Below are 12,348 nucleotides of genomic sequence, written 5' to 3'. Positions count from 1 at the left end.
CCCCACTCTGACCTATAGTCCAATGCAGTAGGTGGCGGTAATGCACCTTTACGATGGTGCCGCCCGCCAATGAAACCAAAAGAAGAAGAAGGTCAGACTCCTCAATCTCAGATGGCCTGCGGCTAAGTTTCGCAAAGGTGGCAGAGGCATCATTGAAGACATCCCATGTCTGCCATGCTGTCTTTTTCCCTTTGCCATTGATGATACCACCTTTTGACCACTTTGCTGAATGGGATACAGTTCGTGCTATTGCCCTACACCTAACCCGATCGTTGATCCAATATCATTAGTCCAGTCCGATCTGCACACCATCTGGATAACACTGAATGCCCCTGCTATCCTTGGCTCGGCTCTCCCGCGCTGGCACAACCTGTCAATTTAGGTGCGGCTATCTAATGTCTCTGGGGCTTTATTAGATAGCATTTGGGATGCTAAACCCGAGGTTTAGCAGATATTGAACCCCATGCTGAGTTGCACAGCAGTGTCTGTCACCAGTGTGCCCTGGAAGTGTGCGATATACACTTATTTGGCTTGAACCAATTAATTTTCTAGGCTAGGTTTAATTTCTGAGTTATCCTCTTTAAAGAATTGCCTTTGCTCGGCTTTTGAGCTTCATCTACCCAGAGCTAAATGGTTTTCAGGCGGCATCACCCGCCTTACGCACCACCACTATCTGCGATGTCACCCCTGCCACGAGAGGGTGGGACTTGACTGCCAGAGGCTTTATGGTTCGCAAGCCGTTGGGGTATTTTAGATAAGAGCTCATCCTTTTTACCACCCCGGCATTAGCAGTCCTTTTAAGGGGTAACAATTATACTTTAATTTATCATTTTTACTAACATTAATCTTCTACTCTGAGGACTTTTTTGGCAGAAAGCAATGGCATTTCTGACCGTTTAATGCTTCCTGATGCTGTAAGCGTACAAATAGTATTTGTGCAGGAAATCTACCTTATGCAGAGAAAGCAAATATATCAATTTTGCACCAAGATGTGAAACATTGAGGACTTTTATGGTTTAACATTGTTTTTCCATTAACTGGGGGCCATCTTGGAAATAATGGCTGCCATCTTGGAATTCTTGATGGCTAGTACTTTCTTAAAACATGACCTACTTGGCACATTCACACCTAATTTCATGCTTGTGTCACCAAATGAATGATTCTAGTTATAAAAAAAAAAAAAACACTTTGGCTGCTCCCCTACATGTAGATTCTCTTTCAAATCTTAAGGCAAAAAAATTATTTTTTAAAAGGAAACAGTAAAGACCAGTTAAGACCCTTTTGATACACAGAAACATCTTTTCTGAAAGGCAAACTGAGAAGTCATTAGTTGACAGCAGCTCCACAGACCACACATGCTCACTTGACAGTCACCGAGTAAATCCAAATACTAAAACTTTGGATAAAGGCATACATTTCATCCACTACCCTAAAGTGCAAGGAAATTCACTTGATGCCAAGTATAAAGAGCGACAAATTAGGCAAACATTACATTTCAGAAATCAAAATTCCAGAAACCTATAAGGTGTTTGAGTTAGATGTTTTGAAAAAAAGGGAACGCAGAGGAAGCTTTAGGCAACATATTGCCATGCCAAAGAATCCCTGGTGTTGATCATCTAATCTGTGATGTTCCATAGCTTTTCAAGTTTCCTTTTTTTGGAAATCTGGTTTTAGGAAGCATTTTCTGAAATTTGGTCCCAATTCTAAAATGCTTTTATTTGGTCTTTCGGACAATGTTTTGAGCTTCAGGGTGGATTGCATTTGTGTCAAATTTCATTTCATGCCATTTGTTGGATTTGTGGGATGGAAAAAAAAAAAAATAAAAAAAATAAAAAAAAATAAAAAAAAAAAGCTGGGACTGAGGGAGTTTGGTATGCTCTGAGTCTCTTTAAGGAAAAGGGGGGGGGGGGGGGGGGGGAACTGATCAGCTCACATAAGGAACATTTGTGGAAACCGATTCAGAGTGTAAAGCCACACCAGTAAAATGCACACAAATGACTGGCGTTTTTAGAGGAAACAGTCAAGTTAAAGACCACTTTATTTGATTTACAGAAACAGCTTTTCTGAAGGTGAACCTGAGAAATCATAAGTTGCCAGCTGCTCCACAGACCACACATGCTCACTTATTGACAGCGTCACCACAGGGATCTTCAGTAGCCTCCTTTGACTGGACCTTTGCCGTGTTGAGATGTTTTACCCGTGTGTGGAAACACTGGCTCCTGAGGCTGCCGTGGTTCTGTTGGGGTGTAGCGGAACTGACTGAACAGCAGCCGCTTCTGGTTGTAGCGAGAACGAGACTTTGAAGCGTACACCTGATCCTCCTCACTCACTGGGGTGAAGACTGGCTCGTCCTCATCCTCGCCATCAGATGAAGAGCTCCAGCTCTCCTGCTCAGCCCCTCCAGTCTGACTGCTCTGTGCACCGTACTGCTGAGAGCCAGAGAAACTGTGGGCTCCCCCAGCAGTGTAGGGGCCACTGTAGCTGCCATAAGTGCTGGATTGTCCTGTAGGTTTCTGATGGGATGGCTTGGATGGTTCCTGTCCAGAGGACATTGCAGTATACCATGTGGCCTCAGAGCTGCCACTGTCTGAAGGACCTGGAAGTAATCATTTTAGTTTTAAGCATTCATCAGAAGACAGACCTGTTGTGATCCATAGTAAGTGTTTGTGTAATCATCGGATCTGTTTGTGATTTATATTTAGTAAATGTCATCACCTCCAGCAGTGTTGCTGCCATAAGACCAGGGAAAACTGCTGTAACTGTCCAGACCACCAGCTTGCTCAGAGGTTCCCTCATAGACTGGCTTTGATGGAGCTTGTCCAGAATATGAGCGTGGAAGCCACATGGGAGAAGGAACACCACTGCCTGTAGAGAAATGGTTCCATGTTAGAAATTGTCATCAGTTCCTTTGCTTTGAATAAAGAAATCTTACCTCCTTGTTGAGGAAAGCAGCTGATGCTTCCAATGAACAGACAGGAAATCCACAACACCCTGCAATGTGACAAAGCGAATTTACATGTTTTCTCAATTAAGCAATCCTCTTGAAATGGAAGAACGATATCTACAAGTTAAAGCCCAAACTACTAACCACATTATGCAGCAGATTACTGGACTGATGTAGCTCAAAGCTCAGTGACATTTTTAGAATAGGAGCTGCTTTTAAGAGATTATTCAACCTGAAGTTGATTGTTGAGTGGAATCAGCTGCAACTGATTTAGTCTTCTCTATGGTGACAATGGAAAGTATATATATATATATATATATATATATATATATATATATATATATATATATATATATATATATATATATATATATATATATATATATATATATAATTCTTTTTTTCAGCAATAAATACAAACAGTACAATATCAAAATAACAACAACAAAAAAGGTTTTCTTGCTGTCTCAATGAAAATGTAATCTTTTCGAAATTTAAGTATTGCATTATGTCTCTTACCAATTGAAGATGTGTTGGGGGAAATTTGCTTTTCCAATTAAGTAGGATTAGACGTCTAGCCAATAGGGTAACATAACTTAAGACATTTTACTGTTCAAGCAAATTCCAGTAGTTGGCACTCCAAATAATCCTGTAAAAAGGGTCCAATGGAAACGTGACCTTAAATATTAGAGACAGTATTTCAAAAATCTTTGCCCAATAAGGAATGATTTTGTTGCAGTCCCAAAATGTGTGGGACAATGAGGCGGGAACATGTCCACAAGGTTCACATGAAGGGTCCACTCCTGAAAACATTCTTGATCATTTTTTCCTGGACAAGTGCAGTCTGTGTAGGATTTAGAACAGGATTAAACCATGTCGGCTGCACACTGATGAGGAGTGAACTTGTTGCTGAGCCTTTATTCACTGTTCTTCCGTAATTGTTGTTTTCAAGTCCAAACTCCAGGCTTCTTTCAGATGATCCAATGTAGTGGTACATTCAGTGTTAAAAAGATTATGATATATTATAGAAATTGAACCCTTTTTCAATGGAAAAAATAAATTTTTAACACATAAAGGATTTTACAAATATTTAATTTTCTGGTTGATGGCATAAATGCATTTTGGGGTTATGTTTATTCAAAAAACTCCCAAATGTCATCTTAGCAGCATTGTTAGCAGGAACTAGCAGAAGAGAACACATTACTCCTGTGTTTGTTTCACTTCACCGGCTTTCAGTTGAATCTAGAATCAAGTTCAAAATCCCCCTGCAAACCTACAAATGGTATGACTCCATCCTATATTAAAGATCTCATAGTGCCTTACCAACCAAACAGAACACTTCACTCACAAAATAATTCAAAGACCTGTCCTTACTATTAAGATGTTTGAATTAACTTAATAACAAGAACAGTTAGGTGTTAGTAGGCTGCTAGAAGTTTGGAGCTGGGGAAAGTATGGTGCATCAGGGTTCTGTCCTCTATTCTCATCTACTCCTCCTCTCCTCTATTCTTGATCGTTTATTTATCATTTAGGTCTCCATGCTTCATTTTGGTGCAGTGCGATTCATGCATTGTCCCCCTTTCCCACTCTCCTCTGGGGGAGCGGGAGTGATTCCAGATTCCAGTTGTCCCATCCGTGCTCCAGAACTTGGATCTGGACCCTGTCTCTGGCTGGTCTCGCGCCCCCAGCCGTCCCCCAACTTCATCTGGATGAAGCCCATCTGCTGGACTATTCAGACATGCAGTTGTAGAGTTAGATAAGCTGATTATTTTTTAGGAGTTCTGGTACATTGCCTGTCCATCCTGGGGAGGATCCCTTCATCATGTGGGCACCCCTGAGGTTTTCCTTTTTTTTCCCCCAGAATCCATATTTTAGGAGTTTTTCCTTACCGAAAAGGGTTTAAGGACAGGGATGTCCAGTTAAGTTTAGTCTATTTTATTTAAGCCAGTATCTATTGAATTCGACTTCATGTTCTTTATTGTCTTTATTATGCAATTACCGGTATGAAGTTCATTGACACGACTATTGCTGTAATATTGGGCTATATAAATAAAATTGAAATTAATTGAATTAAACTAAAGTCATGCTTGAGGTTTTAAGGGTTTACTCTGAGTAGACAGCTTTTAGATTTCTAGTATTTTTTTAACGGAGGTTCTAGTTAGAAAGCTTTTCCTGAATATGGACAATGATGAAAAACTGTTGGCTTGTACCCAGGTTACACAGAATGGATTTCAATGAGAGCCAGTCTGATTTGGTACTATCCAACCAAAAACTTTGGATAAAGGCATACACATTTCAATTACCCTAAAGTGGAAACTGTTCAGAAAAGCAACGAAAAATTCTGGAAACCAGGCTTTTTGGTTTTAAGAGTCGACTTTAGTGTTGAAAGGGAAAGCTTAAAAGACTCTTGATTGCCATGCCAAAGAATCCTTAGTGTTAAATCTTTGATGTCCCATTGCTACTTTCAGTTTTTCCCCCCTGGAAATTTAGTTTAAAGTTCTTTTGGAATTGAGCTTTTTATAGGAATCATTTTCTGAAATTTGGTTCAAAGTCTAATATGCTTTAGTTTTTCCAGACATTGTTTACCTTCAGGCTGACTACTTCTCAGGTTGGATTGTGAAACAAACTTTTTGGATTTGTGGCAATAGGAGAAAAAAAAAAAATCCTTATAAGCTCACAGAAGGAAAATTTGTGGGAACCCATTCATAGTGTAAAGCCACACTGGTAAAATGTACACAAGAGACTGGTGTTTTTAAAGGAAACAGGCAAGAGCAGTTAGAGACCACTTTATTTCATTTACAGAAAGACAGCTTTTCTGACGGTGAACCTGAGAAATCATTAGTTGCCAGCTGCTCCACAGACACACATGCTCACTTATTGACAGCGTCACCACAGGGATCTTCAGTAGCCTCCTTTTACTGGACCTTTGCCGTGTTGAGATGTTTTACCCGTGTGTGGAAACACTGGTTCCTGAGGCTGCCGTGGTTCTGTTGGGGTGTAGCGGAACTGACTGAACAGCAGCCGTTTCTGGTTGTAGCGAGAACGAGACTTTGAAGCGTACACCTGATCCTCCTCACTCACTGGGGTGAAGACGGGCTCGTCCTCATCCTCTCCATCAGATGAAGAGCTCCAGCTCTCCTGCTCAGCCCCTCCAGACTGACTGCTCTGTGCTCCGTACTGCTGAGAGCCAGAGAAACTGTGGGCTCCCCCAGCAGTGTAGGGGCCACTGTAGCTGCCATAAGTGCTGGATTGTCCTGTAGGTTTCTGATGGGATGGCTTGGATGGTTCCTGTCCAGAGGACATTGCAGTATACCATGTGGCCTCAGAGCTGCCACTGTCTGAAGGACCTGGAAGTAATCATTTTAGTTTTAAGCATTCATCAGAAGACAGATCTGTTGCAATCATCTTCAGTAAATGTTATCACCTCCAGCAGTGTTGCTGCCATAAGACCAGGGAAAACTGCTGTAACTGTCCAGACCACCAGCTTGCTCAGAGGTTCCCTCATAGACTGGCTTTGATGGAGCTTGTCCAGAATATGAGCGTGGAAGCCACATGGTAGAAGGAACACCACTGCCTGAGGAAGATTGGTCAGATGTTGTTGCAGTTTAACTCAGTTCTGTGCTTTGATTTAGTCATGTTACCTCCTTGTTGAGGAAAGCAGCTGATGCTTCCAATGAAAAAACAGGAAATCCACAACACCCTGCACACAGAAATTTGACATTTTAAATGTTTTGCATATGAAGATCAGAAACTAGCATAAAAAAAACCCTTGTTCCTCCATTTGTAAATAAAGCAAAAAGCTTTCAAGAGACTTCTAGTAGCATCTTAAGTGTCAATAGGAACCAATAGTGGCTCTGAAAGTGTGCCATCAATACCTCATTGCGCAACAGCTGCCTGCACTCACAGACTGTGTAGAAACTAGAAACTAACCACAACTTGCTGGAGCTGCTTTTAACTGTTCATTGGATTAACCAAGCTAATTGCTGATTAGAAATAGCTGCTGCTGCACAATGCAAGCAGTCCACCTGACCTGACTAGCAATGATACACAAGAAAAGACGGGATGCTTCCGAGAACAAATCAATGCTTTTAGGGTTTGTTGTTTAAGATCCCAAATTAGTTAAATTTGATGACAAAATAAAATTGTACCTTACTTTCCTCTCTGTTTATTTTTTAAAATATTATTTCATAGATTGTTCTTTTGTTGGCTACAATACGACTTTATATTATAAGTATTTTGTGAATGTGGCATTGCAATTGTGCATTGAAGTATATGTTCTTCTCGTGTAAGCATATTTCTTACACATGGCATTGTTTGGCCAAAATTGAATTACTTTTTGAAATATACCGGTAGCAAGATCAAATTTGTCAAAACAAAGTCCAAAACTGTTCAAGAATCTGTATTATTGTCGGAGTGGTCCAAAAACAGAGAAGTTAGAAAGGACGTTGTAGTCTTGATAACTTTGATCTTGAATAGGATGGTGACTACCAAAAGGTTTGGGAGGAGGTAAAATTACCATTGACTCCCCTGTTAAAAAAAAATCCAACCTGACACTGCAAATAACCTTTGTTTTAAAATCAGGATGTCTGCTGCTTTGTTCTAAAGAAAACTCTGGGGTGCATTATATGTCCAAATCCTTTTTTTTTTTTTTTTGGCATTTCAAATGAATACATGTCCAAGAGAAAATCTGATTTACAGGTGGGTCAACCTATGGGTGAACACATGGAAACTAACTGTGTTTGACCATTTCCATGAATGTTTACATAGGTTGTCTAAATTCAAACATGTCAAACTCGCTTGAATCATTTTATTTATAGTTTAAAACCCAGTGGGGGCATCAACTCAATACAAATATTTTAGATTTCTTAGTGGCTGGTAAATAAAATAAAATAAAACATTTAAATTGACTGTCATAATCCCTACATTCTAAACCTACCAGTGTCAGAATTGATCCTACTCCATGTTCATATTTTTCTAACCCTAAACCATATTGGGGTCAGGGGAGCCTATCCCAGACAATGTTGGACAAAGCATACACCGTGAATTTTTGACACTCCACAGGGCTACACAATTTAGAAACAATCCATGAAGCATTTTTTTTATTATGCTGAGCAAGTCAAAGTGAGAGAATGTTTATTTGCTACCAGATAGGGCCTTTTAGATGTTTTGACCACAGTGCCACAGAGAGCAAGAGGGGGATTTAGCAATAATTACTTCTCCCAGGCCATCAGACTGCTCAAGGCATGGATGAAAATTGCCAATAACTGCCTAATAATTCAATGCAGACGACACGTGTATGTATGGTTCATACATTTATTATTTTTGTACAGTCATTTTATAAACAATACAGTCACTTTAGAAAATCCCTGCCACTAATGGAGCCAAGCAATGAAATTTCCTTGCAAATTCACTGTTATTTTGGAACACCCAATAACACGTGTTGGAGAAAAGCTAAAAGATTCATGTATTTTATTATATAAAAAACTTTGAACCAGTCAAAGTGCACTCCTAGTTTTTCACAGCACTGTCACAGTGACACAGAAAACATTTTTGCTTTTACCTTATGTGTAGCTAAAAGAAATGGTGACTTAATTTTAACAAAATGCAGTGAATGAACAAAAGATTAAATCAACATAAGGAGTGACCACTCTTTGCCTTCAAAGTAGCATCAGTATTCTAGCTTCAATTGCACACTGTTTTTGAAGCAACTCAGCTGTCAGATTTTTTTTTTTTTAAAACCTTGGATGATTTACCATAGATCATCTGTGGATTTAAGGATTCCCATTTTTTTTTTCTTTTTATGTAATCGCAGACACACTGAGATCAGGGCTCTGAAGGGCCCTAAATTAATCTCTTCCAGTACCTATTAATTTTTTTTGTTGTTTTGGGTGTTTTTTGGGGGTTGCTGTGCTGCTGCAGAGTGAATTTGGGGCCAATCATGCACCTCCCTAATGGCATTGTATGATGGATAAGTAACTGCCTGTATTTCTCAGCATTGAGAATGTTATTCATCCTGGTCAAATCTCCAACTTTTTAAAAAACTTAGTCCCAAATTATCAAGGAACCTCCACCATACCTGACTTTAGTCTGCACACACTTATCATTGTACAGCTCTCCAGCCTTTCATTGAACAAACTGCCTTCTGCTCCAGCTTAAAATTCAGACATTGACTGATATTGACTCCACACCGCCAAGATAGCTGCTGTGACTTACAAGGGTTATTGCAACATCACTGAAGCAAGTGGATAGCTCAGTTGGTTGCTTGTAGGACTGGAAACCAGGGTTTGCTTCCCAGGGGGATGAGCTTGATCCAGTGTGAGTCCTTGGGCAAGACCCTCCCTACTGTCTAACTATGTGCCGGTCCCCAACCCGGATTTAAAAAAAAAAAAAAAGATGTTTATGTCAGGAAAGGCATCTGGCATAAATATTGTAACAACCCTGCCGCTGCGTCACTTAGCGGGGAATCAAAAGTCAAGTTGCTAACGAAGTGGCTTTATTGGAGAGCTGTCCGTGCCCCATACAAGGAACAACTCTGGAGAGTCTTAAGGAGAAACAATAGGCAGATAAGTCCATTCTCTTTTTCGGCATCAAGCCCATTTCTGCAAGCACTCACAAACAGCCTAAACAGGATGGACGTCACTTATGTTTCCAGCCCTCTCACTCAAGGTTTTCACCCCAAAACTCCCCACTTCCCATGAGTCTTAGGGAATGAAGGCGGGGCTAACCCCCAGATCGCTACAATATCTCTGCCGAACCCCCTGTGCAAATCAGTGAACATTGATGTTTCATTTTCTTTGACATTATCTCGAATAGAAAGTGTCTAAGGTTGACTTTTTGTCAAAAATATATGAAACATGTTTTATGTCTGCAGGGTGTTGTGGATTTCCTGTCTGCTCATTGAAAGCATCAGCTGCTTTCCTCAACAATGACGTAAGATTTATTTATTCAAAGCACGGGAACTGTATAGGTGCAACTGAATCCTGCCTGTTTCTCCTCAGGCAGTGGTGTTCCTTCTCCCATGGGGCTTCCACTCAGTTCAAAAAGATTTACTGTGGCAAATAAAGATCTTAGGTTGGGTTGAAATATTTGAAAGTACTTATTGGTAAGAAAAAATGTGGAGGTAAAGAAGAGGTTAAAAATTTTGCAGACAGCATTTTGCCAAGACCCAATAACATTTAGAAGATATCAGGTGGACAGTTTGCACTGTTCAGAAGCAGCTGCTTCCAATCAGCATTTAGCTTGGTTACTCCCATGAACAGTTAAAAACAGATCTTACAAGTTATGTTTAGGGTCAAAGGTTTATTTTTTTGCACTTCTTCAGGACTATAGGGCTAGTGTAGAATGAGGTATGGGTGTCTCCTTGTACTATAGGATGTCTAGAATAGACAGTTATCTAAGGCTGACTTTTTGTGTAAAATATATTCAGTGTGTTTAATTTCTGCAGGGTGTTGTGGATTTCCTGTCTGCTCATTGGAAGCATCACCTGCTTTCCTCCACAAGGAGGTGAAGTGACTCTTAATCAAAGAACCGGAACTGTACAGCTGTAACTGAATCATGACTGTCTCTCTCTCCTCAGGCAGTGGTTTTCCTTCTCCCATGTGGCTTCCACGCTCATATTCTGGACAAGCTCCATCAAAGCCAGTCTATGAGGGAACCTCTGAGCAAGCTGGTGTTCTGGACAGTTACAGCAGTTTTCCCTGGTCTTATGGCAGCAGCACTGCTGGAGGTGAAACATTTACGGAAGATGATCACAATGGATCTGTATTCTGATGAATGCTTAAAACTAAAATGCTTTCTTCCAGGTCCTTCAGACAGTGATAGCTCTGAGGCCACATGGTATACTGCAATGTCCTCTGGACAGGAACCATCCAAGCCATCCCATCAGAAACCTACAGGACAATCCAGCACTTATGGCAGCTACAGTGGCCCCTACACTGCTGGGGGAGCCCACAGTTTCTCTGGCTCTCAGCAGTACGGTGCACAGAGCAGTCAGTCTGGAGGGGCTGAGCAGGAGAGCTGGAGCTCTTCATCTGATGGCGAGGATGAGGACGAGCCAGTCTTCACCCCAGTGAGTGAGGAGGATCAGGTGTACGCTTCAAAGTCTCGTTCTCGCTACAACCAGAAACGACTGCTGTTCAGTCAGTTCCGCTACACCCCAACAGAACCACGACAGCCTCAGGAGCCAGTGTTTCCACACACGGGTAAAACATCTCAACACGGCAAAGGTCCAGTCAAAGGAGGCTACTGAAGATCCCTGTGGTGATGCTGCCATCAGTTTGTTTGGTTGGTGTTGAAGCTGGCAACTACTGACTTCCCAGGTACACCTTCAGAAAAGCTGTTTCTTTCTGTAAATCAAATAAAGCGGTCTTTAACTGTTCTTGACTTGTTTCCTTTAAAAATGCAAGTCTTTTTTGTGCATTTTACCAGTGTTGCTTTACACTCTGAATGGGTTCCCACAAACATTCCTTCTGTGATCTGATCAGGATTTTTCTTTTTCTGAATATTTCCACAAATCCAACAAATGGCCTAATGACATCATTTAACAAATATAATCCAACCTAAAAATTAAGTCACCCTGAAGCTCCAAACAATATCTGAAAAACTAAGGCATATTATAAATCAAACCAAATTTAAAAAAATCCTAAAAACAAAGCACGATTCAAACAATAAATTTGAAAGGGAACTTAAAACAATTTCCAGAAATAAAAAAAATAAAAACTGGCAAAACGGAAAGTATCTAGGGGACATCACTTTTTTTTTTTTTTTTTTTTTTACACCAGGGATTCTTGGGTGTGGCAATGTCTTGCCTCAAGAGACCCTTGCGCTTCCTCTGCTTTCCCTTTTTATCAAAACTAAAACATCTTATCTGACCTTTTTGGTTTCTGGAATTTTGCTTTGCTTTCTGAAATGTTTGCTTCATTGTTTATACTTTGTGTCGAGTGAATTTATTTCCACTTTAAGGTAGTTAATGAAATGTGTATGCCTTTATCGAAAGTTTTTTGTTGGATTGATTCCTAGTACCAAATCTTCGTGGAAATGTTTTGTTTCTATGGTTTAATCGGCTCAGTTTATAGCTTATAGAACTGTCAGACACTGACCTTATTTATGAAGCAAGTTTGCTGTTCCAACTGCAGTGTCTGCAAAACAAACCCAGCTCTCACACCAACTACTGGAGAATCAAAGTCGGAAACATGCAGTTGTGGGAGGGATCCTTCCTTGTGAGTGCGTGCGGAACAGTTATGGTTGTGATTTTGAAAAACACTTTCAGTGGGCAGATGCAAATGTAATTTCTAGGGATGGGAATCGAAGCCCCATGAAGCTCTCATGGGGCTTCGTGTAAATGTGCCAGAAAAATGAATGAAGCATTTGGGGCTTTGAAACCACACAGAACAGCGGCATCTGGT

At 40.5% G+C, this 12,348-nt stretch overlaps 3 protein-coding genes across 5 annotated transcripts; 1 reads left to right on the top strand and 2 right to left on the bottom strand.

The window, feature by feature from the left end:
- Positions 1-2,004: 2,004 nt before the first annotated feature.
- LOC144991908 (uncharacterized) lies at positions 2,005-3,226 on the bottom strand. 2 transcript variants are annotated; one of them, XM_078946114.1, is made up of 4 exons: positions 3,089-3,226; positions 2,933-2,991; positions 2,716-2,865; positions 2,005-2,596 (listed from the first exon to the last, which is right to left on the bottom strand). In XM_078946114.1, exons 1-4 carry the CDS (start codon positions 3,091-3,093, stop codon positions 2,151-2,153), a joined length of 660 nt encoding a protein of 219 aa, XP_078802240.1. In that variant the 5' UTR covers positions 3,094-3,226; the 3' UTR covers positions 2,005-2,150. The 2 variants fall into 2 exon arrangements, with proteins under 2 accessions (XP_078802240.1, XP_078802241.1); XM_078946115.1 differs by having other exon boundaries at positions 2,716-2,860; positions 2,934-2,991.
- A 2,488-nt stretch (positions 3,227-5,714) lies between these two features.
- Positions 5,715-6,948, bottom strand: LOC144991903 (uncharacterized). Its single transcript, XM_078946110.1, has 4 exons — positions 6,820-6,948; positions 6,586-6,644; positions 6,369-6,518; positions 5,715-6,291 (listed from the first exon to the last, which is right to left on the bottom strand). The coding sequence occupies exons 1-4, from the start codon at positions 6,822-6,824 to the stop codon at positions 5,846-5,848; spliced, it is 660 nt and encodes a 219-aa protein (XP_078802236.1). The 5' UTR covers positions 6,825-6,948; the 3' UTR covers positions 5,715-5,845.
- Positions 6,949-10,152: 3,204 nt separating this feature from the next.
- Positions 10,153-11,321, top strand: LOC144991901 (uncharacterized). 2 transcript variants are annotated; one of them, XM_078946107.1, is made up of 4 exons: positions 10,153-10,290; positions 10,389-10,447; positions 10,521-10,670; positions 10,747-11,321. In XM_078946107.1, exons 1-4 carry the CDS (start codon positions 10,286-10,288, stop codon positions 11,190-11,192), a joined length of 660 nt encoding a protein of 219 aa, XP_078802233.1. In that variant the 5' UTR covers positions 10,153-10,285; the 3' UTR covers positions 11,193-11,321. The 2 variants fall into 2 exon arrangements, with proteins under 2 accessions (XP_078802233.1, XP_078802232.1); XM_078946106.1 differs by having other exon boundaries at positions 10,237-10,290; positions 10,371-10,447.
- The last annotated feature ends 1,027 nt before the right edge of the window (positions 11,322-12,348 follow it).

The sequence above is a fragment of the Oryzias latipes genome, chromosome 4 (genome assembly GCF_053564925.1).
Source record: "Oryzias latipes strain Hd-rR chromosome 4, Olatipes_Hd-rR_3.1".
Classification (NCBI taxonomy): Eukaryota; Metazoa; Chordata; class Actinopteri; order Beloniformes; family Adrianichthyidae; genus Oryzias; species Oryzias latipes.
The sequence above is the reverse complement of the archived record's forward strand: the minus strand, read 5'-3'. Positions and strand labels throughout refer to the sequence as shown.